The sequence below is a fragment of the Phycodurus eques genome, chromosome 17, assembly GCF_024500275.1.
Source record: "Phycodurus eques isolate BA_2022a chromosome 17, UOR_Pequ_1.1, whole genome shotgun sequence".
Classification (NCBI taxonomy): Eukaryota; Metazoa; Chordata; class Actinopteri; order Syngnathiformes; family Syngnathidae; genus Phycodurus; species Phycodurus eques.
Window position 1 is genome coordinate 555,960 of NC_084541.1, and position 26,635 is coordinate 582,594.

The window sequence follows — 26,635 nt, forward strand, 5'->3', positions numbered from 1 at the left end:
TAATTCCAAATAATACATACATGGCACCTACACCCCTAAAGCCAGTTTGCCAAACGGATTTCCGAACTGATGAACAATGTGCGTCGATAGTATTTTCTGTAGGCCTTCTTCTTGTCCACACGAGTAAAGGGCGGGCTGCGTCACGAGTTGATTTCGACCGGACCCAGAAGCGGGCGGAGGCTGAGACGTTGTGATGAAAGCTTTATTGAAAAAGGGAACGGAGACGGCCCTCGAGATGCGCCGGCAGGTCGTCGGGGCGGGGGACGTGCGGCAGGCGAAGTCGACTCGGCGAGGGGCGCGGAGGGAGCGCCGAGGTCAGAGAAACGGCGAGGACCGGCGTCGCTGACTCGGATGCTCGAGCGCCATCGTACCACAGGAGAACATGAATACTGCGGCGAGGATTTTACGCAGGTGGTAACGAAGGCCCATTGGTGACAGGTGCCGATTACTGGGAAGAGAGAGAGAGAGGGCGAGAGGGGCGTAAAGCGCCACCCGCGCTCCAACAGAAGTACCGCGGGGCACAGCTCATGACAGGCTGAGGCCTATCCCGGCTGACTCGGGGGCAAGAGGCGGGGTACACTGCCGACTGGTTGCCCGCCAATTGCAGGGCACAAATAGGCAAACTACCGGCCCCGCTCACAATCACTCCTGTGGACAATTTAGAGTCGGGTTTTCGGAACGCGGTCGTCCGAGCCCCCGGGAATCCCACGCAATTACAGGGAGAACATATCAAACTCCACACAGGAAGGCTAGACCCTGAATTCGAACCCCCAACCTCCGGACCGAGGCAAATGGGAGATTTGCTGTGTTTTTTGTGGCCTTGTTTATTTTCTTCCAGGCCTGCATTTTCTTCGTCGTACAATTTGCACATTACGCACATCGACGTCTTGGATGACTCTTGCTTCGTCTCATGCATTCTTTCTGTTCACATTCGATGTCAGCACAACGGGACCGTCTTCGCGCTTTCCGCTTTGTACTTGTCGTCCAGCAGAGGGAGCTCGTGTAGAACTGCGGCATCGCTCGAATTGACTGGCGTTGGCATGTCCATTGAATTGCATTTTGTTTGTTCGATTATTTCGAATACGCGTATAATCAAAAGCAGTATAATGACGCTCAAAATCCCGGCATCATTCATTTCTGTCGAAAGTCGAAATGTCTCGCGCGCGCGCGCTTCCGCGCTCGGCGTCCAGCTCCGAAGCAGCGCGGGTTCGTGTCGGACAAGCAGGTAGGAGGCTCGAGCATTTTGACATCCCGAGGAATATCCCGCTATGATTTGGTGGCAGAGGTTTCAACTCGCACCGAGGACGACATGTGAGCGCTTTGCTGCAGTGCGAAGTCGCCGCGCGGGCGTCGTCACGTCTGCAGCCTGCACTGGCCCGCTATTGGCCTATTTTGGGTGCTCGCAGAAGCGTCCCAGCTGGCCACGACGATGTTGCACGTTAGGTTATGTTGTGCGTTTTGTTTCTCGCTGCCGTCACTGCTGCATTCACTCACGCACGCACGCACGCACGCACGTAAAACCCTCTTTTGAGGCCCCCGTGCCGCTCTCTTGTCTGCAGGTGGAAACGTGCCGGGAAGGTTGTTGACGTCATCTGGAATTCAGAACGCCACTGCACCCAAATGGCGCCTCACCTGTTCACCGCAGCGTGCCTTCTCTTTGCCAGGATCCTAATAACACAGCAGACTCACAGTAAGTGCCCGTATTTCAATTCTCTCTGCTGCCAAGACGATCAGCAAGATGTTACAGTATCAAATGAGATGAAATCCCATTCAACATGTGTGCCACCGCCAAACTGTCTTTAGTCTGTAAGACAATCGATTTAGCGTTTGCCAAGGAATGAAATCGCTCACCAAAGCAGACGACCTCATCCCCAAGGGCCTGTTTTGCAAGGCCGACTTCCTTTTCACCGTATTTCTTCTGACGCGTTTGCTTGGTTTTTTCCCCCAAAATATCCAACTTAGGCGAACAGAAGAAGTCAAAGGGGAGCAGGCGGCACAGTGTGTCTCGTCTCGAACCCCTAACCAACCTCAGATCTGACTCACAGCTCTGAGGTTAGGGGTTCGAATCCAGGCTCCGGCCTTCCCGTGTGGAGTTTGCATGTTCGGCCCGTGCTTGCGTGGGTTTCCTCTGGGAACTCCGGCGTCTTCGCGCATCCCCAAAACGTGCATGTTAGCTTATGCCAAGACCCGAAATTGTCCATGAACGTGAGCGCGAAAGCCGGCGACCAGCTTGCCCAAAGTCAGCTGGGATCCGCTCCGGCTCATCTGCGACCCTCGTGAGGAAAAGCGGTACAGAAGATGGACGCGTCGATAAATGGGGAGCGTGTGGGGATGGAAAAAGCAATCACTGTGTAAGTTACATTCAGACAAATCCGATCCAGTACATTCTTAAACTTGCAATTTTGGGGGGGGGGGGAAGCGATGTTACGTATGGCATCAGACTTGGAGTCGAAGAGCAGGGAGACCCGGCAGGAACAGAAGTCACGTGCCCTCTTTTTTTCATCACAGCCCCACCCCCCACTGAGAGGATGTTTAGAGCCTTCTGCGCAATGTCAAAGATGAGATGTAAAAAAAATAAAATAAATAAATACAAAAATACAAAGCAATTGCTCCCAAATGTCCACAACGCCGTATCATCTCCGATCTTTGTCCGGCTGGAAAATGACTCTTTTCCTTCCAGTCAAGACTGTCTGTCTTTTCCCCCCACGTAAGATCCCGCAGGTCCAACTGGATTTTCCGTATGTGTCTCTTCCAGTGAGTTCCTTGTATACGTTTCTTTTCACTCCGCGTGGGCCTCAGATGTTTCCGTGCCTGACTTACTTGGAGAGGAACGTCAGGGTCGACTGTGAGTTTCCCGCCACCGACGAGATACCGGGCCCCTACTGCGAGTATCGTCAGGACAGCAGGCTGGTGGGCAGCACCTACCCCAACGCCGTCATCTACGTGTCCACCGAGGACCGCAGGAGGAGCAACGTCAGCCTGTTCGCCCCGAACCTGTGCCGCCTCACCTGGGCGCCGATGGCCGACGAGAAGCCTTACACGTACACGTGCAGGGTTTACCGAGGCGCCGGCTGGAAGGAGAACAGCATGGCCGTGCATCACCGTGAGGAAGCTCCTTCTTCGCCCCGCACGCGCAGCGAGCTAAACATCGGTTGACATTTTCTCTCGTTGCAGGGATTCTACCGATCTGCTCGGCTCTCAGCGTCACGTTTGAATCGGCGCCGTGGCTTTTGTCTACGCTGATGTCACTTCCCGCGGCGATGGGTCTTCTGAACCCGTGAGCTCTCCCCGATGACCCGACGGACCTGATTTGCGACTCACTTTAACGGCGAGCTCAATTTGAGAACATTTTCGTGGTTTTTTTTTTTTTTCACGCGCCGAATAGCTGCAGCATGTACAATTAGCGGCCGCCTGCACAGCGCCGATGCAATCCCAGTATCACAAAAAGGAAAACCCCGCTGATAGTGCTGATCCACACATGAGGGATCATCAGAAAGTCGATTCAGAAATGTTGACAAAGCATATTAGGGTCTTAGGTGTACCTAATCAAGTGTCCAGTGAGTGTATTTGCATGCCTTCGCGTGAGAGCCTCACGCCTTTCCGAAGACGTGAGGAGCTTCCCTTTCCTTTTGAATATTCACCCGTGACGTCTTGGAAGTCTCTTTGCTAAGCTGCCGTTTCAAATGTATACTGGGGGTCGGGGGCTTTTTCGCACACACACAAAACAACACAAAGACAAAAACAGTACAAGTCACTGGGAAAGGAAAAAGTGGGAATTGCCTTTTTATTCATCATCTTGTGATGTTTCATAATGGCATGAAAGTACTCTGCTCGTCTAATACTATTTAAATAGAGGACAAAATGGCTTCGAAAATAATCATTTGTAGTTACGTTCACATGAATTTGTGGCTTCTTTTTTTATGCTATGATTTTCAGGCTCACTGCTGTGACTATTATTTCCACAGAAGCACTTTGAATCGAGGTAGCGTGTGTTTCTTTGAAACAGCTTTATTTAACTCTGTTAGACAGTATTACCAAATGTCTGCAAAATGCTATAACAAAGTTAAAGCAATAAAGGCGTAAATCCACACATGCGAATTGTTTTTCCCTTCACGCATTTGGATATGCACTGTGATTGGTGAGCGTCGAACACTCGCGACTTGTCCTGGGTTAGGCCCCAGCGCACCAGTGAGTGACACCGGTGAGGGTAAGCGATAGTGAAAGAGATGGATTGATGGGTTTCGATATGAAACATACCGTATGAGAGCAATCAAGCGATGACGTTTTGGGAACATTCCGGCGACCCTAATGAGCTCCAGCAGAGTACCAGACAATGCGATTACAATTTCAAGCAACAACATCGGGAATATTTGTATTTTTTTTTAATTTTTTTTTAAAGTTTTAAAACTTTTTTTTTTAAAGTTTTAAAACTTTTAAAAAAGTTCACGTAATGAACTTTTTTTTTTTTTTTTTTTTTTTTTTTAAAAGCAACGATGAAAATATATTTTGGCCAGTTTGCTTCAACAACAGTAGTTAAAAACCTGAATCGTTAAACTGGAGCAGCAGCGAATCTGTGTTGCACTGACATGATTGGTCCGTCCGGAAGAGGGCGCGCTGAGCTATTGGTTTAAATCCCTTCACTTTATTGAGGTCACTGCAAATACCGTACAGAAAAGCGTTCATGGTCCTCTGTTGTGATTTGTACAGCAGCATTTGCGGGAACTAGCTGTGATGAATTTCAGTATTTCAACACTAACATCCCGAGGAGGTAGCAGGGGACTTTCGGAGGACCGGGACCGGGACCGGGACCACCACTAAGCCTGCTCACATCGCAGCATCAAGATAGTTGAGTACTTTGGACTACACTGCTGTAGTCCAAAGTATCTGACCCATCCTGCAGAAAGCTTTATTGTAAAATACCAGGAGGCCAATGCCGAGACAAAATAAGAACATTCTTATTTTCATGTCTTGCTTTTGCCATCGAGCTAAAAACGATCTACTGACCGACGATGTCACTGGACGGACTTGCGCGTATTTTGAAGGCGTCATTTGAACAAGAAGTTGAACGTTATTACATGACACAGTACTTATTTTCCCAAATGATTACACAGAAATAGCTGTCATTTTGCAAAACAATATATTTTAGTTTATTGTCAGAAAATACACTATTTACTATAGAAAGGAATGGCTTTAATCCTCATAACAAAGAACCCAGGCAAAAGACAAGCAGGGAGACAATATTCGGAACATGTTCGTTCGGAACTGGTTTCCGATCAATTCAGACACAAACCAAAACGTATGCACGAAAAAGTAATACCAAAAAAAAACGGCAGGAGCAAAACAACCCCTTCAAAGCGTATAACAGGTACAAATATTTGGAGGTATCTAATGTTCCTATATTTACTGCTATAGTTCGGGCATCCAAATTTGTAACACAATCAGACATACAATATAATATTTGGGAATCGTAATAAAAACGGATTTCAACATTTATATAAACTACTAAAGAACTGAATATGTACAACAGTCTGAGAGCACATGTATATAGGTAACAGTGAATTGGCATTTTCTTTCAAATATGTTTGAGGAGAGATACAAAAAAAAAAAAAAAAAAGATCTTACATAAAAACCGAAGCCGCTAAAAATGTACAGCGAAAAACAATCCAGTGCAGTGTTTGCTCAACTATTATGAAAAGCATAATCATTCATTTTAACATAAAAACACACTGCAGCACACCCCAAAAACAAAAACAAAAAAACAACGGAAGAAGACGACGTGAAATATATTCGCAAACAACTGCATCTTCTATGCAATTCAATTCCGGCATTCCTAAAAAAAAAAAACATTCGAAGGTCACGGATGGCCTCCTGTATGGCTGTTATCGTCTTGACAAAAACACAAGCCAAATACAAGAAAATACACACGCAGCATTACATCCGGCAAGTAAGAGGTAAGGTCCAGCAGTCACAACTAAAACTAAACAAACACAAATATCGCACAGTTTGTATACGATGGGTTGCTGTCAAAAACCATTTTTGGTCGCGGGCCGCATTGTTGGTACGGTTTCCCGAAGTGGGCCATCGTGACTGTGACGCCGTAAACTCTATGTTGTGGCCTCATCATAGCATTACATATTTGCCCCCCGAAAATATGGATCATTAGTTTTCAAATCCAAAGTCAAGAATAACCATTTGTTCAAGAGTGACTATAAAAAAAAACAAAAAGGCTTTTGGTAAATGCTAGTAATAGCTCCACGTTATTATGCGTTACATACGATGATTTCAAATATTGCTACAGATTTGAGCAGAGAATCGTGTCGAAAGTTGAAATGATTTGCTTTACCATATCAAATGCGTATGAGGGCACGCGCTGCTCGCAGTGCCAATGCGAGATGACTTTGCCAGTGCGTCGGCGTGTCAGTCGAGACCGGCGCCTCCTCCTCTTCTCTTGCCTTCATGAGCAACTACGCTAGCAGTCTCCTCGGGCACATTTTGACTTCCAAGAAGGGTCCGACGAGACACAGGGAAACAGGAGCTATCGAGACAGGACAGGACAGGTAGGAGGCAGGTTATCTGCCACAGCAAATCTACAGATTTTGTCTGTGGAAATAAGAAACAAATACCACTGATGTCTTTTGTTGCACATTGGATTTCTCAGGTGTTTCTAATATTATATCATAAGTTTGCTTCTTGCGCATTCAGTTACGTTTGTTTTCATGTGATGAGGTTTCACATTGCATACGTAGCCGGAGCGGTTGGAAGGCGTGCACAATCGAGGTCAATTTTCAAGAAATATTGAGTTTGGTTTGGTGTGCCCTGTGACTGACTGGCGACCAGTTCAGGGCGTAGTCCGCCTTTCGCCCGAAGTCAGCTGGGAGCTGGGATAGGCTCCGGCGCCCCGCGACCCGAACCGGGGTAAGCGTTGTTGAGGGTGGATGGATGGATATTGACTTTGGCCCGTGACTCTGTGCCACTGTGAATTTGAGTTTGACAGCCGTGCCCTAAAGCACTTATTGGTCAGCATGGAGTGACGATTTGCCGGGGTTCTTTTCACATCGATGTCGTGCCCGCTTATTCATCATTTGCACAGCGGTCAAAATATTCTCCTCCTGTCTTTAGTATATCGTATCTAAATCCTCTCGGACCCTCCGCGCCCCGGTCGCCGGCTCTTCCGGCTCCTTCCCTCAGGTAGGCGCTACCGATCGACGCAAACTAGAACTAGTAGACATTCCGACAGCTTCTTCCCTCTTGCGATCAACTTCTTAAACACCTAACCTCTAATTCCATGACAACAAGCTGGCAATGTTTTGACTTGAGTTCGTTGTCACATTTCTGTGGGGCCAATTATTTATGACTCGTGCACTCGCTGTAGTTGTCTCGCCGTGCTGCACTATTTGCATATACTGGCCACTCGTGCCAGAGTCGCATCTGCTCCATTTGCACACCGATTGAGGAGTATCTGTAACATTTGCACAACCGACATTGTCCCAGATGATCGCACGACTCGTCACTTTAAACCGCATCCGCTCCTTGAAGTCTCAGCGCCCTTTGCACGATGGTCATTGCACCGGACTATTGCAATATCAGTCGTTCGAACTGCTCTAAGTGCTCGAGGACTCTGCATCTTTTTGCACAATTGTTTTTTGTCAATGTCTTGATGTCCCCAAAGTGTTCTGTCAATTGACTGTCTGTCGTACTAGAGCGGCTCCAACGACCGGAGACAAATTCCTTGTGTGTTTTGGACATACTTGGCAAATAAAGATGATTCTGATTCTGATTCTGATTCTGATCATCTTGTATAGGCGATCCTCTAGAGGGCCGCACAAACAATGTGTACACATTAGGGCTGCGCAATCTTGGGGAAAAAAATGCCATTGCGATTATTCTTATTGTATTTTTTTTAAATCTGCGACGTATATTGCGATGACAACAAATACAGGATCAGTGCTGGGAAAATCCATTTTCTATTCGAAGTTCAGTTCATCGTTCCAAAATTGAACTCGTTCAGTTCATAATTCACAATTTGGAAGTAAATTCACCGGTCCAAAAACAAACTAGTTGATAGTTGTTATTTATCTTTAACGTTGCTGACGGGCTGTGGCCCTCAAAACACTGGCATTTCATTCCACCATGGTTGCCACCCGTTCAGTAGGCGTCTGCAGCTTTCACCCTACAATTGAAAAAAAAAAAATATGAGGAAAAACGTGCTGCTTGAATGGTGTTTTTTTGAGAATGGGGAATTAAAACAAAAACAGGAGTTTTGTACTTAACGTGCCAACAAAAACGCACAACACAGTATGACAGGAATGATGGTAAAAGGACATTGATAACTTTACATTGCTCGCAGCTCTGGCTGACTATAATAACGCGATCATGTTTCTCATCTTATATTACAAAACTAAATAAATTCCATATTCTCAGCATGATCATACATTGTTTTAAGAAGTAAAGTATTCTGATACAAATAATCATTTTCCATGTCATCCATTTTTCTAATATGTACTGTATTAGGAAAGAACAGACGGACCGCCAACACGCAGTGCTCCTGACAACACCTCGCGCACTGCCGCAAAACAGGAAATCCAGCGAGCGTCCAATCTGTTAAGCTTTTGAGTGTGTCCAAACAGGTCCCTCTGCTGGTCACTTTTAATACTACAGTTGATTGACTGTATTTTACAGTACACCAACATCGCAGCAGACCCTGCGATGTGACTATTGCGCAAATGTACATCGCGATGACGGCGCTCAAGCAAATATCGTGCAGCTCCGGTACGTACGCCCTCTGCCATTATTTAACTGAGACACGTTAATGTGAAAAGTAACTTTCAACTGCACGTGCATGGTTACAGATGAGTACGTTGTATCCAACCCTCGCTCCGGCCGTCTATAACACTGCACGGACAACATACACACACATTGTTGGCAAACGTCCGTGAAAGAACTTCAAACTTCCCATCGTAATAATTCATATTAACCAGTTCAAAGCAGGCATTGCGGTCCAACAGAATTGTTGTCAAAGAATCGCCACAATCAAATCGTGTCAGTAACTCTCAAAGAGACTTTGTGCCTGCCAATCGTCACGAGCAAGCCGCTCCAGCCGCCTCAGCGTGGAAGGGGGCCTTCTCTCCAGATTGTATACTTGGGCTCCTTCCAAGTCATTTTTCTTTTCGGTCAGAATTCTGTTGGACCGCACGCGACAGCAGATTTTCCCAAGTTAATTTTCAGTATTTGTATTTATTTATTGTGAGTTTCAAGTTATTTCAGGGACCAGGGTGGACTTGTACGGAACGTTACCGACAATTCCACTTGTGTGCGCATCATGGAAGTTTGCTTTCTTCCTATGCACGCCGTATGTAAATATACAGCGGACCCCCGGATATTCGCGGCGCAGCATGCGCGAACGGACCTATTCTCTGATCTCTTTTGGAACCTGCCGTCTGGTATTAATGGAAAAACACATCTGTTTGCGAAAGGCAAGTAAGTGTAAGTGGAATTTCCTGCTTATGCAAACGCTCAGTCACTCACGCCGACCCAGCCCCCCGACTTGCTTATCGTCCTACTTCATCGGTATTAAAAGTCCCATTAAGTTGTGAGTCAAAGTTCATTTGTATTTGCTTGAACGATATGTTTTGAGGGTCACAAGAGAATGGCAAAAATGCTTTTTTTTTTTTTTTCTCTTGAACTGTAACATGTCCAAATTTGTTGTATACGGACATGTCACTTGTCACAGGCCTATCCAATGTTGCAAACGGATAACCTTTACCCATTAAAAAACGAGGTATCGTACGAACGGCCAGCATTTAACAGGAACTTGTAAACTTGTGTCTTGTGTCTCTTACCGGCAAAGCAAAGCCGATGACATCGGTAAACAAAGAACGGTTAACGAACACATGAACCTTAACTTCAGCTACTCTTAGTGGAGTAACAGATTTTTGGGGGGGGTCTCATAGTGAGGATAAAGCGCCGTGGAAGAGGGGAAATAGTCTGGAATATTTCAGGGTGGATAAGGACAATGACATCTAGCGGGCTAGCCTGACACCCAGCCGTGCGTGGTGGTCTTCAGCCTCTGGGGGAACACTTGCGAGGCGGCCGCCGGGTCGAAATTGAAGTCCAGCACCCCGCCATCCATGAGGGTGTCATGGAGGACGGACTCCATGTCGCATTCAAACCTCTCGATGGACACGTTGTCCAGGTCGCTGGGCAGGCGCTCCTGGCGATAAGCATGCGGAAGAAGCTCCCTGTAGCCGCCGCCGCCGCCGCGGTAGGGCGACGTGAGATCGTGAGCCGGGGCCGGGTGAGCGCGGGACAGTTGCACGTGTGTCCTCGGGCTCGTCATTTGAGGAGGGGCCCGCGGGAGACTGCTCGGACCGGTCGAGGGGATCGCGTTGCCGCTATTCAAGTCTCGTGAGGTCGGAGGACCCGGGTTATGTCCAACGTGCGGATTTGCGCGATGGACAGACAGCGCGGGATGGATCATTTTAGCGCCATTATGAACCCCCAACTGGGTCTGGCTGTCGTAGGCAGGCATTCTCCCGACGTGAGACATTTGCGAATCCTTACAGGGAATCATGGCTGCCTCTGAGCTCCGCAGCTCTTTCAGTGGGCCAGCAGGGCAGATGTATTGGTTCTCATAAGCCCCGAAGTCCTGCTTGTTCTCTCGGGGCGGACGCATCGGGACAGGGGACATCGACGTCATCCTGGCCTGACCGTACGTGCGTTTTCGGAAGTCCTGCCGCGGCTGGGGGCAGTTATAGGGACCGCTCTGAAGCATGGCGACATTAGCGGAGTCAGAACTCATTCGGGGGTTCTTCGGAAACAGCAGGTTCATGTTGTCCGCCAAGTTCTCCATGTCCATCTCCGAGCCGCCCGCGGGATCCGGACACTTCCGACAGGCTGGGGAGGGGCGTGGCAATCTTACTCCCCCCGGGGTACATCAGGTGACCTTCGGCTTCACCGAGGTCGTCCCGCTCAGAGGAGAACGGCGAACGCCGGTCGCTCGGGGCGCCGGCGTCCGAGCCGGCGCGTGTTCTGAAGGAGCTCCAGGACTCAAAGTCCTCGTTGCTGCGGGAGCTCGGACTTCCCAGCCAACTGGAGTACTGGGAACCGGGACTGCTCGCTCCTGCTTCGGCCCCGTCCTGCGGAGCCATCTGGGCGTGTGGAAAACACAAACAGCTTACAAATACGCACACGATATTGATTAGAAGGGCTTCTCAAACTCTTCGGGTCCAAGGGAGTTTGTTTTCTTTGCCAGCGACACCCTCATAATCCTAACAACATTTAAACATACAGAACAACCGTCTGTATCCCTAAATGCCATAAATAAACATTCAAATGGCTGCCTATTTTCGAGGGAGAAAATTGGAAGGTTTTGATAACAAATTCCATTTTTGAAGAAAAGCAAAAGTCTTATTTTTTTTCAAGAACAAATATGTCAATTGTAATCTTAAGAGAATAAAGACACATTGTCCCAAGATAAAGTCGAAATATTATGCTATAAAAGTGCAAATCTAACAAGGGAAGACAGTCCCAGTTTAAGAAGTGAATTTCAAAAATACAACTCTAGTCTCGTCGTATCAAAGAAAAGCCTTTTGTTTTCGAATAATAGGACTGCCTGTGTTCTCGGTCAAATCCATGCATCCACTAGGGTTGCGGGCGCGCTGGGCACACGCAGACAGAGAACCATTCGCACCTACGGGCAATTTAGAGTCCACAGTCAACCCAGCACGCATGTTTTGGGGATGCGGCAGGAAAGCGGAGTGCCCGGAGAAAAGCCACCCAGGCACGGGGAGAACGTGCAAAGGCGCACGCAGGCGGGGCCGGGATTCGAACCCCGGTCCTCAGAAACGTGAGGCAAATGTGCTGCCGTTCTCGGTAAAATAGCCCTTTTGCTCTCTTTCTGCGGGCATCTGGAGGGCCCTGGTTTGAGAAGCCCCGCTGGACATAATGCAAAATTCACTTTAGTAGTCGTACAAAGGTAAAGTACAATGTAGGATTCTTAGACTGCGCTCTACTTTTTTCTTTGCGGCTCTTCCTCGGCTCTTGGCGAACTTGCTGTTGTTGTCCATCGAGGCGGCCCTGCGTCGAGGCGACTTGCCGTTCTTCCCCCCTTCCGGGTTCAGCATCCACCACGAACTTTTTCCCGTTCCCTCGTTCTGAATGCGCACGAAGCGGCTGTGCAGCGAGAGGTTGTGCCTGATGGAGTTCTGGAAGCGACAGACAGCGAATCAGCGAATATCCATTTTCCGGGTTCAGGGTCGGAGCATACGGCGAGCTGACTTTGGCCGAGAAGCAGATTACGTAACGCGCCGGATAGATAAGGAGCCTTCCTTTTTTTTTCTTGGAGACAAATAACAATACTGCAATGAAAGCAAATTTGGGAGTAGGTTTTCACATATTTACATATATAGTTTGCTATTGCGCGACTGCTGAAAAGTCAAGCATCGACATCCACGTTTGGTTCTGAAATATTGAACTTTTTACTGCCGGAGCAAATGAGATAATGTGAACATCCGATCCGATCGCTCCAATGTCATACATTTTCCTAGGAGCCAGAGATTTGCTACGACGTGACGTGATATGATGCGTGACGAGCAGTTTGGCCCTTAAATAACGCGTTTTCGGCGTTGGCGGCACTGCACGGCATTCACGGCGTCCGTCTCTGAGGGAATCGCAATATCTCGTTATTTATTCTAGTCCCTCTTCACAGGACGTGCTGATCATATGTTTCCCGTGATGTCAATGCAGTTTTATCAGCACATCTCTATCCCACCCACCTTCTGGCAGCGAAACTACTCCCCCAAAGTGGAAAAGCATGCAGAGGGAATAAAAAAAAAAGAAAAAAAAAGGGAGTCATTTACTCACGGGTCAACATGAGTCAGGGAATACATTGAAATCACCACAGAGAGGACAGTTTCAAAGCACTCCTGCCAACGAGACAGGGCTGCATTACTTTGGGGTCGCTCTCTTTGTTTGGCGGGCATTTTAGTTCCCCTCGTCGACACCGAAAGCCTCATATAGTTGCTTCTCTCCGATGATCCTCCTATACGAGTCTAAAAAGGGAGCCAGCGGCGCTTCCTCCTCCTGTCGTCATCTCAGGAGGGAAGAGGGTTAAGAAAAAACATGCAGATGAATTTGACCACCAAGGTCTCTCGGGACAAAATACGACAATACACGTCTGTCGTAGAAGAAAGAACACGTTGAACGAAACCTAAGAGTGGGGAAGTTCCCCTACACGGCCGCAATGAGACAAAAGCAGCTCATTACAGTTACAGTGGAGCCAGATGTCCTAAACCACAGAGTTCGTCAGGGCTGAACAAGCAGGGATGTTATGACGCTCGCATTCAAAACAATACTCGTATATTATCGATCGTCATTACAGGATGTGTTGGGATAACTGCATTCAACGGCTGTCGTTTGATTTACACCCAATCGGTTTGAAGCGGCGGTCTTCATGTTAGGATACGCCCGATAAAGTCAGCTTTCGTAGTAAAAAAATACTGGGCCTATTCGTTCGGAGGACTCGACTCACCTCGCGGGAGCGCTCAACCACAGCAAGTTCATCTACGTTCACGTGAAGAACAGCGCACATTTGAGCAGAAGAACGAGAGCGGCGTGGAGGTTACGGGGTTCGCGTGCGGAGAGGGGAGGGTGCGGGAGTGAGATGTTGTTGCTACGTGGGGTCAATGAGTTCACCGCCCACCGAACACGAGGCTCCTCTGACGGAGCCGTGCAAACGGGTCGGATGGAGGCCCGTGCGTAACGCGCTACTTTCTGACTCGACTTCCCTTGCGGGCCCGACGTTTATGTCATACGGGGTCGAGTCCCGGATATCCTGCAAATGCAGAATGGAGAGAGTGAGGTGGCATGAAAACAATATTCGACCGGTCTCTGACTTCTCCCTCCTCTCCGTGTGGAAGTCCACCGTTAAGCCCGCGTGGCGCCGGCTCACTTGCGGACCTTCAACCGAAAGTAAGAGACAAGTAGAAGCGCGGCCGAGATCACTGGCGATATGCGAATGTGCACGCCCTCCGATTAGTTCCAACAATAGACTCGCATGGACTGCACGACTGGTCCCCGGGAAGAGGTATTCTCTCCTCAGTCTGGGACAGACCTCACCTCAGCCCACAGAGAACAAAAGGCATCAGGAGGTGACCCTGTCGCACGCATTAGTCCCCTGAAGGCCCGACCTATAGCTTTCGTGGTGGCCGCACGTCTTTTGAAAATTCACGTAGCACCCCGAAGCCACTTTAAAGCATCGAAATCCCCGAGGCTGCATGACACAGCATCTGGATGCGGGCCGCTCACGAATGGAGTCAGCCGTTTAGGCACACCGAGGCTTACGCCCGGGGCCAGATGACGGAGAAATGTTGGAGAGACGAGCTCGATTGAGTAATTCGAGCTAGGGCCCGTAGAAGTAGCGGTCATCTAATACTGCCGCTGCGGATGAAACGTGTTATTACCACAACAAAGGGAAAGAGGTTTGTCAGTTTATTCGCAGCTTAACTCAAACACCAGCCCATTACATTTTGCTGAGTATAAAGGTGGACTGAGGTTTGATTTGACTCATTTCGACCGTTTGAGTCATAAACGAACGATTCCGCCTGCCCCGGAACACAAAAGGAGTCTATTCCTAACTTCCTGTCTCATTCTCCAGAAACCCGAAAGAACGGGGACAATCCCTTCCGTCCATTTGTAACTTTTGCCAACGCTTTGTTAATTACTGGGAGCTGTTATAGGATTTCAAATGAGTTTTCACGATGTGTTTGCTACCACAGAAAATATCAAAATATATTGCATCATTCCTTTAAACCACCACACAACTGTAAGGGTGAAAGGGCAGCTTTCATTTGCATGCGAGTGTGTCCCACTTGTCCTAGCTTGGGTCAGCTGCTGCAATCTTTCTTGTAGATATAGATATAGATATATAAAGCTTCGGGCCCCTCCTACTAGACCTGAAAACAATCTCAATGAAACAGCTGCTGCTCCTTGCACAGCCAAGCATGAAGCTTGCAGTAACGGTTACAGGATGAGCAAACAAACAAGGCCCGGTCTGCAGAGTCAGGTGCAGTCAAAGTGAAATTGGACGCAAGTGCAGTCTGTACAGATGTTGGACACCACGCGCATACAGTGGGAGGAAAACGGATGTGAACCCTTTGGAATGTCCTACGTTTCTGCCTAAATTGGTCATAAATTGCTAGGCGGCACGGCGGACGAATAGTTAGCACATCGGTTGCGAGGACCCGGGTTCAATCCCCGGCCCCGCCTGTGTGGAGTTTGCATGTTCTCCCCGTGCCTGCGTGGCTTTTCTCCGGGCACTCCGCGTTCCTCCCGCATCTCAAAAACACGCACGCTAGGTTAATTTAAAACTCTAAATTCTCCGTAGGTGCGAATGGTTGTTTGTTTCTATCTGCCCTGCGATTGGCTGACGACGGGATGTACCCCGCCTCTCGCCCGCCGTGAGCTGGCATAGTCTCCAGCACGCCCGCGACCCTAGTGAGGACAAGCGCTTTGGAAAATGAATGAGTGAATCACCGTCGTCTGCTGAATCACATGAATAAACAAACAGAGTCTGCTCAAAGTAATACGGCACAAACAATTACAGTGGGGCAAAAAAGCAACCCCGAAGCATGATGTTTCCACCCCCATGCGTCACAGTAGGGATGGTGTTCTCTTTGGATGCATCTCACGACAAAAAAAGTTCTGTTTTGGTTTCATCTGACCACATGACATTCTCCCAATCCTCTTCTGGATCATCCAAATGCTCTCTAGCAAACTTCAGACGGGCCCGGACATGTACTGGCTTAAGCAGGGGGACACGTCTGGCACTGCGGGATTTGTGTCCCCGGCGGCGTAGTGTGTTACTGACGGTAGCCTTTGTTACTTCTGGTCCCAACTCTCTGCAGGTCATTCTCTAGGTCCCCCCGTGTGGTTCTGGGATTTTTGCTCACCGTTCTTCTAAATCATTTTGACCCCACAGGGTGAGATCTTGCGTGGAGCCGCAGATCGAGGGAGATTATCAGTGGTCTTGCATGTCTTCCATTTTCTCATAATTGCTCCCACAGTTGATTTCTTCACACCGAGCTGCTTACCTATCGCAGACTCAGTCTTCCCAGCCTGTTGCAGGCTTACAATTTAGTTTCAGCTCTTCGGTCTTGGCCATAGTGGAGTTTGGAGTGTGACTGTTTGAGGTTGTGGACAGGTGTCTTTTATACTGATGAGTTTAAACAGAGGCCTTTAATACAGGTAACGAGTGGAGGACAGAGGAGCCTCTTAAAGAAGAAGTTACAGGTCTGTGAGAGCCAGAAATCTTGCCAAATACTTTTTTGCCCCACTGTGTCTATGTATGTTTTATATAATTTTTTTAAAGCATGGACTGTCCTCCAGGTGAAAATGGAGAACATCTCGTTTCTTAATGGTCATGTGCATACACATCAATAACACCGAGCATCACGCTGCAGGGTGACCTACTTCTACCGCCACATCAAAGTGGTATTGACAAGAAGAACGAGAGAGAGATGTGATAACAAGTAGGGCAAATGAGGTCGGGTACATTTATATTTATATTCTAAAACGTTTCTCGTGAACGCGTTCAAGGACTTACAAAAACTACTGTCAAGTCAAACACTGCAATACTAAAGGCCCTGCCACTTTACCTCGTACTATTGTGCAAAAGCCTTCCAATTTTGTGCGCAGACAGCACGGTGGGCGACGTTTATCACGTCTGCCTCTGAGGTTCCACGTTTGAATCTCGTCTCGTGCGGCGTTTGCCTGTTCGAACTCCCTGACCCCCACAATCCCAAAACATGCATGCTGGTTAATTGAAGACTCCACACAGTCCAAAGTTCTGAACGGGAATAGTTGTGCCCTGTGAATGGCTGGCAAGTGTCCCGCCTTTTGTTCTCCATCTCACCTGTGAACATAACGGATGGATGGAAGTAATCCATCTCAACCGGTCGATATATTGATGCAGTACTTTGACATTTTGCGCAACAATTACGTTGAGATGCACAAATGCTACAAAGGCGCCCCGGTCGGCCATTTTTTGGGGGGTCGCGAAGTACCGCCGTATGCCGACAACCTTTTCACAGATGGTTTTCGGCATCGGGGTAAATTCCATCCATCCATTTTCCATACCGCTTATCCTCACTATTCCACTTCTTTAAATCGTGTAAATGGCCAAAACAGAATTGATACAAAAGAGGTTTGTATTTATGTACAAAAGAAAAGAAAAAAAATCACATCAAACCCATCTCCGTTTCCAGTTCACTTAGCACTTCATACAAATACCTGTAGGTTGTTCTGAGACAAAAATATTAGGAAAAATAACTGAAAACCGAGGCAATAAATAAATAAATCAATCAATCAATCAACGATGCAATCAACAACAACAATTAAAAAAAGTGTTTAGTGGACAAATCTAATTTGTGTTATTGGTTTCCATCTTCTTTCAAATTGCCTTAATTGCAACAGTTTTCGTGATTTCGTCTTTTCTATAATCGATACTTTCTCCCCTCTGTCGCTCCACTGCATTATGTTGGGGGGGTTACGGTTGAGGGTTATAATCGCTTTCTTTGCGATCAGAAGCACGACTCCGAGTCAGCATCGATGTTCTCTGTCGATCAGGTCTTCTGGGAATATTCCCAACTGCAGATCCCCACCTAAAATTCTCCATTTCTTTTTTAACACATTTACATCAATCTCTTCTTTAAATTGGCGCTGTCTCAACGCCCCCTTAAATGTCCTATTGTGGTGTTGAGTTTAAAAAAATACAAAACATCAACGTGATTCCAAATTCCGATGCGTGGCTTATCTTTGGAGACGCGCTCTTGCAGGACTGATCGCTCATCGCAATTCATTGAGATTCAGTTACTCTTACTTATATTGTGGCTTCTCTTACCAGCCTTGCCCGTTTGTGCATCGTGGTTTTAGGCAAGGTTCTTTATATGAACATACTGTGTATGACGGACAGGGGGGGGGGGGGATATTATTGTTCTGGGCAGGCTCGGGGGACAATGCAGTAGCGCACATGCCAAAGATTCAAGAGAGTCGCACATGGGTAGAAAGCAGACTGTACGCAGGCCTCTGAGTCAGCTGAGCGCTTCCCTCCTCCCCTTAAGCCAGAATCGTTCTTGGGGGGGGGGGGGGTCACCCTCTCTTCATAGGGTTACTTTAAACTCTCAGCGGCCCTCTTAAATTCTCAGGCAGGTCTCTCCCCTTTTAACCTTGTGAATTGGCTGACAGTTTTTCATCGTGCCACATTAAATCTCGTGTCTCTCATCCGCACCGTGTCCCTGGATGTCCTGGGCCAAAAACGTGTACCATTGATACAAACAGCACTTCAAAAAATGAAATCATGTCTTAACACTTGGGATCTCCTGAATGCGCATACTGGCAAAAGTGTTTCATTAAAAATCATATGGATTATGTCGGCATTCAGCGGCACAGGGTTTGTGATGTACATTTTACAACAAACTTTCAAAACATTATAGGTGCCATATTTCATCAAACCAACTTTTTCTAATATTTGGTGCCTCAGTAAACAAATATGAATTATGAATTCAAATCATTCATTACGCATTACTGAGTTCTAGACATCCTGAAATCAGGTCATACGAATTTCTCCAGCTTATCTACGTCACTAGCGGAGATCTCCGCCTACCTCGCCGCTCCCGAGCCAGCGCTGTCACTATAACAAACACGTGCGCTCTCAAGTGGAGGCAACCAATCAGAGGAAAGGGGGCGGTCTTAGCCAAATATGGACAGAGCGAATACAAAACATGGGTCAAACAGAAGTCCAGTAGCTTTCAGAGGTGCCGTATGATAAAATCAAGGTGTTTTGTTTTGTTTTTTGAATGAAATTAACACTTTTATAATAAGTCCATGTTAGCGAGTCACTCTATAGAGGTCTGAAAGGCCAAAATATGGGACCTTTAATGATGTCTGGTGGGCTACATACCGTTGCGATTTGCATTTGTGACCGCTGTGTAGAACGGCCTGCCACGGGAGCCGCTGAGGCAGTCGTAACACAGCGGTCATCCAATCGGTCCTGTGGTCTTCCATCACAGTCCGGTTCGGTGCTGCTACAAAAAAAGGCCAAACTCCGACTGCGACGGACAATCAAAACTGCTGAAAAGATTGTCGGTACCCCCCTGCCCGCCCTTGAGGACTTGCACGCTGCCAGAACTAAGACAAGAGCGTGCAAAGTCCTCTCGGACCCTCCGCCTCTTCCGGCTCCTTCCCTCAGGTAGGCGCTACCGATCAATGCAAACTCGAGCTAGCAGACATTCCAAGAGCTTCTTCCCTCTTGCCATCAACTTCTTAAACACCTGACCTCCAATTCCATTGCAACGTGCTGGCAATTTGTTTGTCTTGAGTTTGTTGTCACATTTCTGTGGGGCCAATGATACATGACTCGCGCACTCACTGTCGTAGTCTCGCCACGCTGCACTATTTGCATATCTGTTGTTGACAGATACTGGCCACTCGTGCCAGACTAGCATCTGCCCCCACTTGCACACTGACTGAGGAGTATCTGCAACATTTGCACAATCGACATTGTCCCAGACCATCGTACTGCTCCCGTGACGTCTCGACGCCCTTTGCACAATGGTCATTGCACCGGACTGTTGCAATATTAGTCATTCAAACTGCTCGAGGACTCTGCATCTTTTTGCACAATTGTCAATAAATAATAAATAAATAATTGTACCAGCATTACCAGATAACTAGCAACCCTTTACTGCTCAGTGACTGTTTTTTTTAAATGTCTTTCTGTCTCCAAAGTGTTCGCTGTCCATTGACCGTCTGTTGTCGTACTCGAGCGCCTCCGACTACCGGAGACAAATTCTTTGTGTGTTTTTTGGACATACTTGGCAAATAAAGATGATTCCGATTCTGATTTATATAGTGGTATTTTTACCAGCAGAAATGTCACGAAGAGCTTCGAAAATGTGTTTAAAAAGTAGGCTTTACACGATCAGGATTTGTGGGGCCGATCACCGATCAGCGAGTTTCAAAAAAACCATGACCCGATCAGCGATCCGATCACAAGATGGACCAATGTGCCCATTTGCATGACTTGTTCATTTATTGTATCTACCTGTGTACTGTATACTGAGTACTGTATCTTCAAAATTATTCTCTAGCATTTTAGACAAAAGTTAAAGCATCAATGACCTCTAGGGGGCATTCCAAGGATTGGCCACTGATCAAATCAACATTACAACATGACAGAAATAATGGGTGCGAACTTACTGTAATTAAATGACTTTAACAAATACTGTTAATGACATGCGTACTCTAACGTTCTCGGCTATATGGACGGGTGTTGTCCAGAATCGGCGTCCGTTTGGCTCCCCTCACGCTGCGTCGCTTGAATGCGGCGCGCTCCTCTTCGTGTACCTTCTTCAGGTGCTCGATCGAATTAGTTGCGTCGAAGCATTCAGATCCCGTTCCCCGCGACGCACTTCACTTGTGCACAGACTGCAAATAACTTACGTGTTGTTGGTCTGAGACGCCGCAAAATAGTTCCACACCGACGACGGGTTTTTTCACCGAAAAGATTGTAAAAACTTGATTGGCCGTCAGATAGTTACAGTACTGCGCCACAAGACACGACGCTTTTGGATTCATACGCGACGAAGACGCGGAGTTAAATGTCTCGAGCGGAGCCCATCAGCATAACATGCTAATTGTCGGCCGATACGGCTCACGCCGATCAGATCGGCGCAAAGTCTATTAAAACGTGCCAGGAGTTCCTCAGGAGTTACCCACGCACGGCACGAGGAGACGTCAGTACAGAAATGAAGGGCACCAAAAGCGAAGGTCGCTTTCACATCTAATGTTCACATTCTCTGATCTAAATCATATCGCGTGCTTCAGTTTCTTTTCACAATTCGCACGATAAACAAATCCAAGTGAATCAAAGTGCGCAATCAAACTCTTATTTGTCTTGGAGAAGGTTTGGCCGGTAGAGTACAAACTGAAGCTGACTTGGGTCAATAGGTTCACAAATTGACAATCTACACAGCTACCGTACAGCAACAAATACCCGAGTGCGCCAATGATTCTCCTTCACGCACAAAGAAAAGAAGAAAAAAAAAAAAAAAAAGATGTGCCGCTATCGGACGACCCGATCACCGCATTCCTGCTAAAGCGAGGACGTTTTGCGTGAGTCAGAGGTTATTTCCTGGGCAGTTCCGTCACTATTCTGTCACTTATGGGCTTACCTGCTTCATTCCCATTTGAATGTGAATTAAGGTCAGGTCGCTTTGTCACCATCATTGAACCGCTGACTTGGTTTGGACGATCATTTTTAGTCAGGAAGCGACCACGACAGTGTTTGATTACTGACAAGTGACATCTGCGACAGTGTCATGTTTGTCACTTATCAATCGCGCCTACCTAATATTTAAAGAAGACAAAAATACTATTGTAGGATTACCCCAAATTCCAAAACAAGATATACAACTATGGTGAATTATACACTTCAGAAACACTACGGATGCACGGATAAACTCGATGCCAGAGGAGCTCGGGGGTTTTCCTGCCCCTTTATTTGACGAAACAATAACTGTACTGTACTGACATGGTGGTTAGCCTGGGTTGCACACAGCCATTCTCTGATGCAGCACTATCACAAGGGGGGAACCGGTGCTCGCCCCCCAGCGAGGGGCCTTTTCTCTTGGCAGAGACGTCTTGCGACGGTGCTGCACTTTGAGAGGGAAAACGAAGCGCTGCGAAGCAATGCCGACAGGAAGGCTTACAGGCGGCAGCATTGCCCTCGTCCTTTTCAGCGCGGAGCCTTACACTCAAACGCAACACCCTCCACCCACCATGAAGTGTCATTACTCTCAAGCATGTGCATTTGGAAATCCATATGAAATAACGGAAAGCATAACATTAAGAATAGTTCAAATGTCATAACTAACTAAATAACTCCCATTCAAAGGGTCCGCCTCCTCTTTTTCCAAGCCGGAGCCTTGTGTTTTGCCGGGCGGGGATGTTAACACATGGCACTGTTTTCCATCCACTTGCCAGGAAATGCGTCATAGTTCATTGTGGGGGGGGGGGGGGGGGGGGGTGTCGTGTTTTTTTCAACAGGAAAGTGTAAAAATAACTGTTAGCAGGGGTTCCAAGGTCCAGGGTGCGCGCCAACAATAAAGAGCTTATTAGTAGCTTCAACTATTTTTCCTTTATGGAGACATCATTTACTAGTTTTCCTGACAATACATTTTGGTGTTTTTTTTTTTTTTTTTGAATGTCATATTAAGCATAAGCCAGTATACAGTGCAAGTAGAAGTACCTGCAGCTAATGTTCCAAGTCTCAAAAGAATGTCATCAGTGTTTGGGCAATAATCAGAAGGTCATCAATATTGCAATATTAGTCGTTCCGACTGCTCTAAGTGCTCGAGGACTTTTTGCACCATTGTCAAAAAAAATAAAAATAAATGTACCGGCATTACCAGATAACTAGCAACCCTTTATTGCTCAGTGACTGTTTTTTTTTTTTTTTTTTTTTTGTCAACGTCTTTCTGTTCGCTGTCAATTGCCGCACTCGAGCGGCTCCGACTCCCGGAGACAAATTCCTTGTGTGCTTTTTGGACATTCTTGGCAAATTAAAGATGATTCTGATTCGGAAGGCGCTATTTGGACCAATGTTATAAGAGCAATTTGATATTCTATAACATGGATGTTTGTGTGTAAGCTGTCAAATGTTAAAGTATGATTATACTTTAACAAGTATACCGTATGATTAAAAGTGCAGCAGCTAAGCGGTTGGAAAACAAAAGCCGTCATGCGTCGATGACAGGGCCCAACCAAACCTCCCCCAAGGCTTTATAATGCTAATGAATCAGCACTGAATCGCAAACCTTCAGAAAAACTCCACAAACTCCTGCATATCTATATTTTGTCATTAGGAGTCATGTAGTATTCACTTAAAGATGAAAGAAAATGACCTATGACCTCCTTGCCCATGGAATGGAATAGTTGTTTGGCAGGGTATCTGTTTGTTCTGTATTTATTAAGTTAGACTTGGGTAAAAGGTGGGGCCAGAAGAGGAAGCGACGCAATAAAAAGCGTCCCTCTCCTTCTCTCGCTCAGAGCTGCAGCATCCGCTCTCGAAGACACGGACGGCCACGAGGATGTGAGCGCTGAGCTCAGGAATGGAGGATGTTTGACGTTCTTCCCGGCATCCCCTTCGGCCAGCCCCTTTCCCCAACGACACACGGCTCACCGAACGCCGATTGAACTCTTCGGGTCAGCTCCTGTCATCGTCAACGGGAAGCTATGGAGCGCTCACTGCCTACTGTCTGCATTTTGACCCAATATTGCGTCGGTATTTACAGTAGTTGCAAATGACTGCTGAAACAAACCGTGCCGATGTTTTTTCTTCAAGGGGGCTAAACAATGGAAACTATATTTGATAGCAAAGGCATTTCCTGCCATAGACAGGTTCCAGGAAGTGCTACAAAGTGGAAATAGAAAAGGTCGACTCGGGGTTTTCTCTCATTTTGGGGCATTTTCATCTGCGTAAGTCCGCGCTTCGTACATTAGCCCAATCTTCGGCCCAACACTTTCAGGGCAAATATGATCTCCTATCCTCAGGTTGTGTACTGTGCAAATGTTGGTGGAAATGACGGCTAGGCCCCAAAACCACGAGGACTTGTCACAATGAATATAGATTGATTGTTCTTGAGGGTAATACGTGTTTGGAGTCACGTACACCGGTGAGTGTAACTCAAGTCAAAACTCCACTTCCAAGGAAGTCGGGATGTTGTGTCAAACATAAATTAAAAACAGAATACAATGATATGCAAATTGTTTTCGACCCATATTCCGTTACATACACGACAAATACAAGCCATTTAATGTTCAAACTGATGAACATTATTATCATCATTTAAAAAAAAAAACATTCTCTCATTTTGAATTTGACGCCTGCAACACGTTAAGACAAAAAAAAAGTTGAGGAAGAATGCTTAAAAAAAAAAAAAAGAACATGCCACGGTTGAACAGGTCAATTGGAAACGGGGGAGTGTCGTGATTGGGTATAAAAGGAGCATCTCCGAAAAGATCAGTTGTTCCCAAGCAAGGATGGGGCCCGAAGTATCAGCACTTTGGGAAAAACTGCGGGAGCAAATAGTCCGACGGTTGAAGAACCTTTCTCAATGTACACTTGCAGGGAATCTAGGGATTTCCTCATTTACGGTCTATAATGTTATCAAAAGATTCAGAGAATCTGGAGAAATCGACGCACGTGAGCGGCAAGGCCGAAAAACAACATTGAATGCCTGTAACCTTCGATCCCCCAGGCGGCGCTGCATTAAAGAACGCCATCGCTGTGTAAAGGATACTGCAAGGCGGACTCGGGAACACTTCGGGGGGGGAACAAACGAAAAAACATCGTCAGTTAACGCAGTTCTTCGAATCATCTATAAATGCTAGACGTTAATGTTAAAACTCTACCACGCAAAGTGAAAGCCATAAATCAACGACACCCAGAAATGCCACCCGCTTCTCTGGGCCCGAGCTCATCTGAGATGGACAGAGGCAAAGTGGAAAAGTGTGTTGTGGTCAAATTGTTTTTGGAGATCATGGACATTGTGTCCTCCAGGCCAAAGAGGAAAAGGACCGCATCTGCATTGTTATCAGCACAAAGTCCAAAGGCCAGCATCTGTGATGGTATGGGTTAGTATATCGTATTAGTGTCCATGGCATGGATAACTTGCACACCTGCGAAGGCACCGTTAATGCTGGAACGTACGTACAGATATTGGACCAACATATGCTGCCATCCAAGCAACATCATTTTCAGGGACATACCTGCTTTTTTTCAGCCAGGCAATGCCGAGACACATTCTGCACGTGTTACCACAGCGTGGCTTCGTATTAAAACAGTGAGAGTACTAGGCTATCCAGACCTGTCTCCCACGAAAAATGTGCGGCGCATTATGAAGTGCAAAATCCAACAACGGAGACCCCGAACTGTCGAGCAACTGAAGTTCTACATCGAGCGAGAATGGGAAAGAATTCCACCGACAAAGCTTCAACAATTCTCAGTGTTCTCAGTTCCCAAATGCTTACTGAGTGTTGTTCAAAGAAAAGGTGACGCAACACAGTGGTAAACATTCCCCCGCCCCAGCCTTTTTGGAAAACGTTGAAAAATGTAAAAAATATTGATGAACAAATATTTGCAATATTTGTTCATCGGTTTCCGTAGCTCGTCTCGGTCGTGTATTCAATGAAAAATATACTGTCGGTTGAAAAGGGCTTTTGCAAATCATTGTATTTTGCTTCGAACTGACATTTTACACAACATCGCAACTTCGTTGGAATTGGGGTTTGTGTTACTGCATGTATGCCCGGAGAATGCCTGTTACCGCTCACTCAGTGTATGTTTTTATGAGGAAAGGCACATAAAACATGTGCTTGTGGCCACAGGCCACACAGACTCATTTGAACGTATGTGTTGCTGCACTCAAAATAGAATAATGTGCTAGTAGCTGTCCCAAAGCGTGCTGCGGCAGAGAGTCGGAAATTGCCCCATTTCACTCCACTGGGCTATTTTGCATATGCCTCAGCATGTCTAACTCGAGTCATGACGCCGGATGCTGTGCTTCTGGAGCAAGTAAAACCCGTCCGGGTGCCCCCCGTGCTCGTTCTCGCAACTGGCACTGGGTGAGCGACACGTTGCTCCTTCACTTCGGCTAACTTGGCGACAAACGCCCGCCGCCGAAAGCTGTCGCGCACCTGAGCGACGGTGGCTTCCGAGGGATTCCCAAAAACCTTCATGCCAAGTCGGGGCTCTCAAGTGGCCCCCAGGCTGCGAGTTTGAGACCACAAACGCCATCCGCTCCTGCCCAACCATAGGCGCCTCATACTTCGCATTTCTGGATGCATTTGGGCGAAAAAGCGGAGAGTTCGATGCGCCGGCCCACTGCTAGGCAAACCGGTGGGCCGGGGGCCAGATCCGGCCCGCCACGTCACTTGATGTGGCCGTCGCAAGCAAATCAAAATGGCTCATCGTGTTCTGATGTAATAATGTCATCGCGATGTTTTTGCAAGCACCCCCCCCCAGCAAGCCCACTTTGAAAAGGAATGCAATAGCGCAAAAACATGTTTCTCGAGGCTTTGTAATTTGAAAAGTGGCCATTCATCACTGCGTCAGCGGCTCACCTTCCAGCCCGCGGAGCTGTTGCTGTCTCCTTTATCCTTGAAGTAGGGCACGCTCTGCACCATCCAGTCGTAAATCTGGGACAGGGTCAATCTTTTCTCGGCGGAGCTCTCGATGGCTCTGGTGATGAGGTCGGCGTATGACATGTTCCCCCAAGCGTTGCGGCGGGACGAGCCGCTCCTCCTCTGGCCGGAGCAGCTCGTCCCGACCGGCTGCTGCAGGTGGGGATGGCGGCGCACCGCGTGCGAGTCGCGCTGCTCCTCCGACGAGCGCGAGTTTCCCGCCGGCTCCTGTTGCGCCGACGGGCCCGGGGAAGGTGCGGCGCAGCTGGCCGGGTCAACGAGCTCCGGCAGCGGCCAGGTGCAAGAGCGCGGCCGGCTGAGCGGCTCAAAGTCCGGGTCTACTCGGAGCGGCGGAACCTCAGCCATGTCGCGGCGCTCATTCCCAACTGGGAGGACT

The 26,635-nt window shown here is 47.5% G+C and overlaps 2 protein-coding genes across 2 annotated transcripts; one reads left to right on the forward strand and one right to left on the reverse strand.

Annotated features, from left to right (window-relative positions):
• Positions 1 to 1,106: 1,106 nt before the first annotated feature.
• Positions 1,107 to 4,083, forward strand: LOC133416340 (uncharacterized). The gene is made up of 4 exons (XM_061703189.1): positions 1,107 to 1,225; positions 1,560 to 1,690; positions 2,756 to 3,103; positions 3,175 to 4,083. Exons 1-4 carry the CDS (start codon positions 1,107 to 1,109, stop codon positions 3,279 to 3,281), a joined length of 705 nt encoding a protein of 234 aa, XP_061559173.1. The 3' UTR covers positions 3,282 to 4,083.
• Positions 4,084 to 8,421: 4,338 nt separating this feature from the next.
• Positions 8,422 to 26,635, reverse strand: LOC133416418 (forkhead box protein O1-A-like). Its single transcript, XM_061703284.1, is given in 4 exon segments — positions 8,422 to 10,867; positions 10,869 to 11,147; positions 12,012 to 12,203; positions 26,179 to 26,635. Coding segments are annotated over 4 exon segments (1,737 nt in total). The 5' UTR covers positions 26,605 to 26,635; the 3' UTR covers positions 8,422 to 10,027.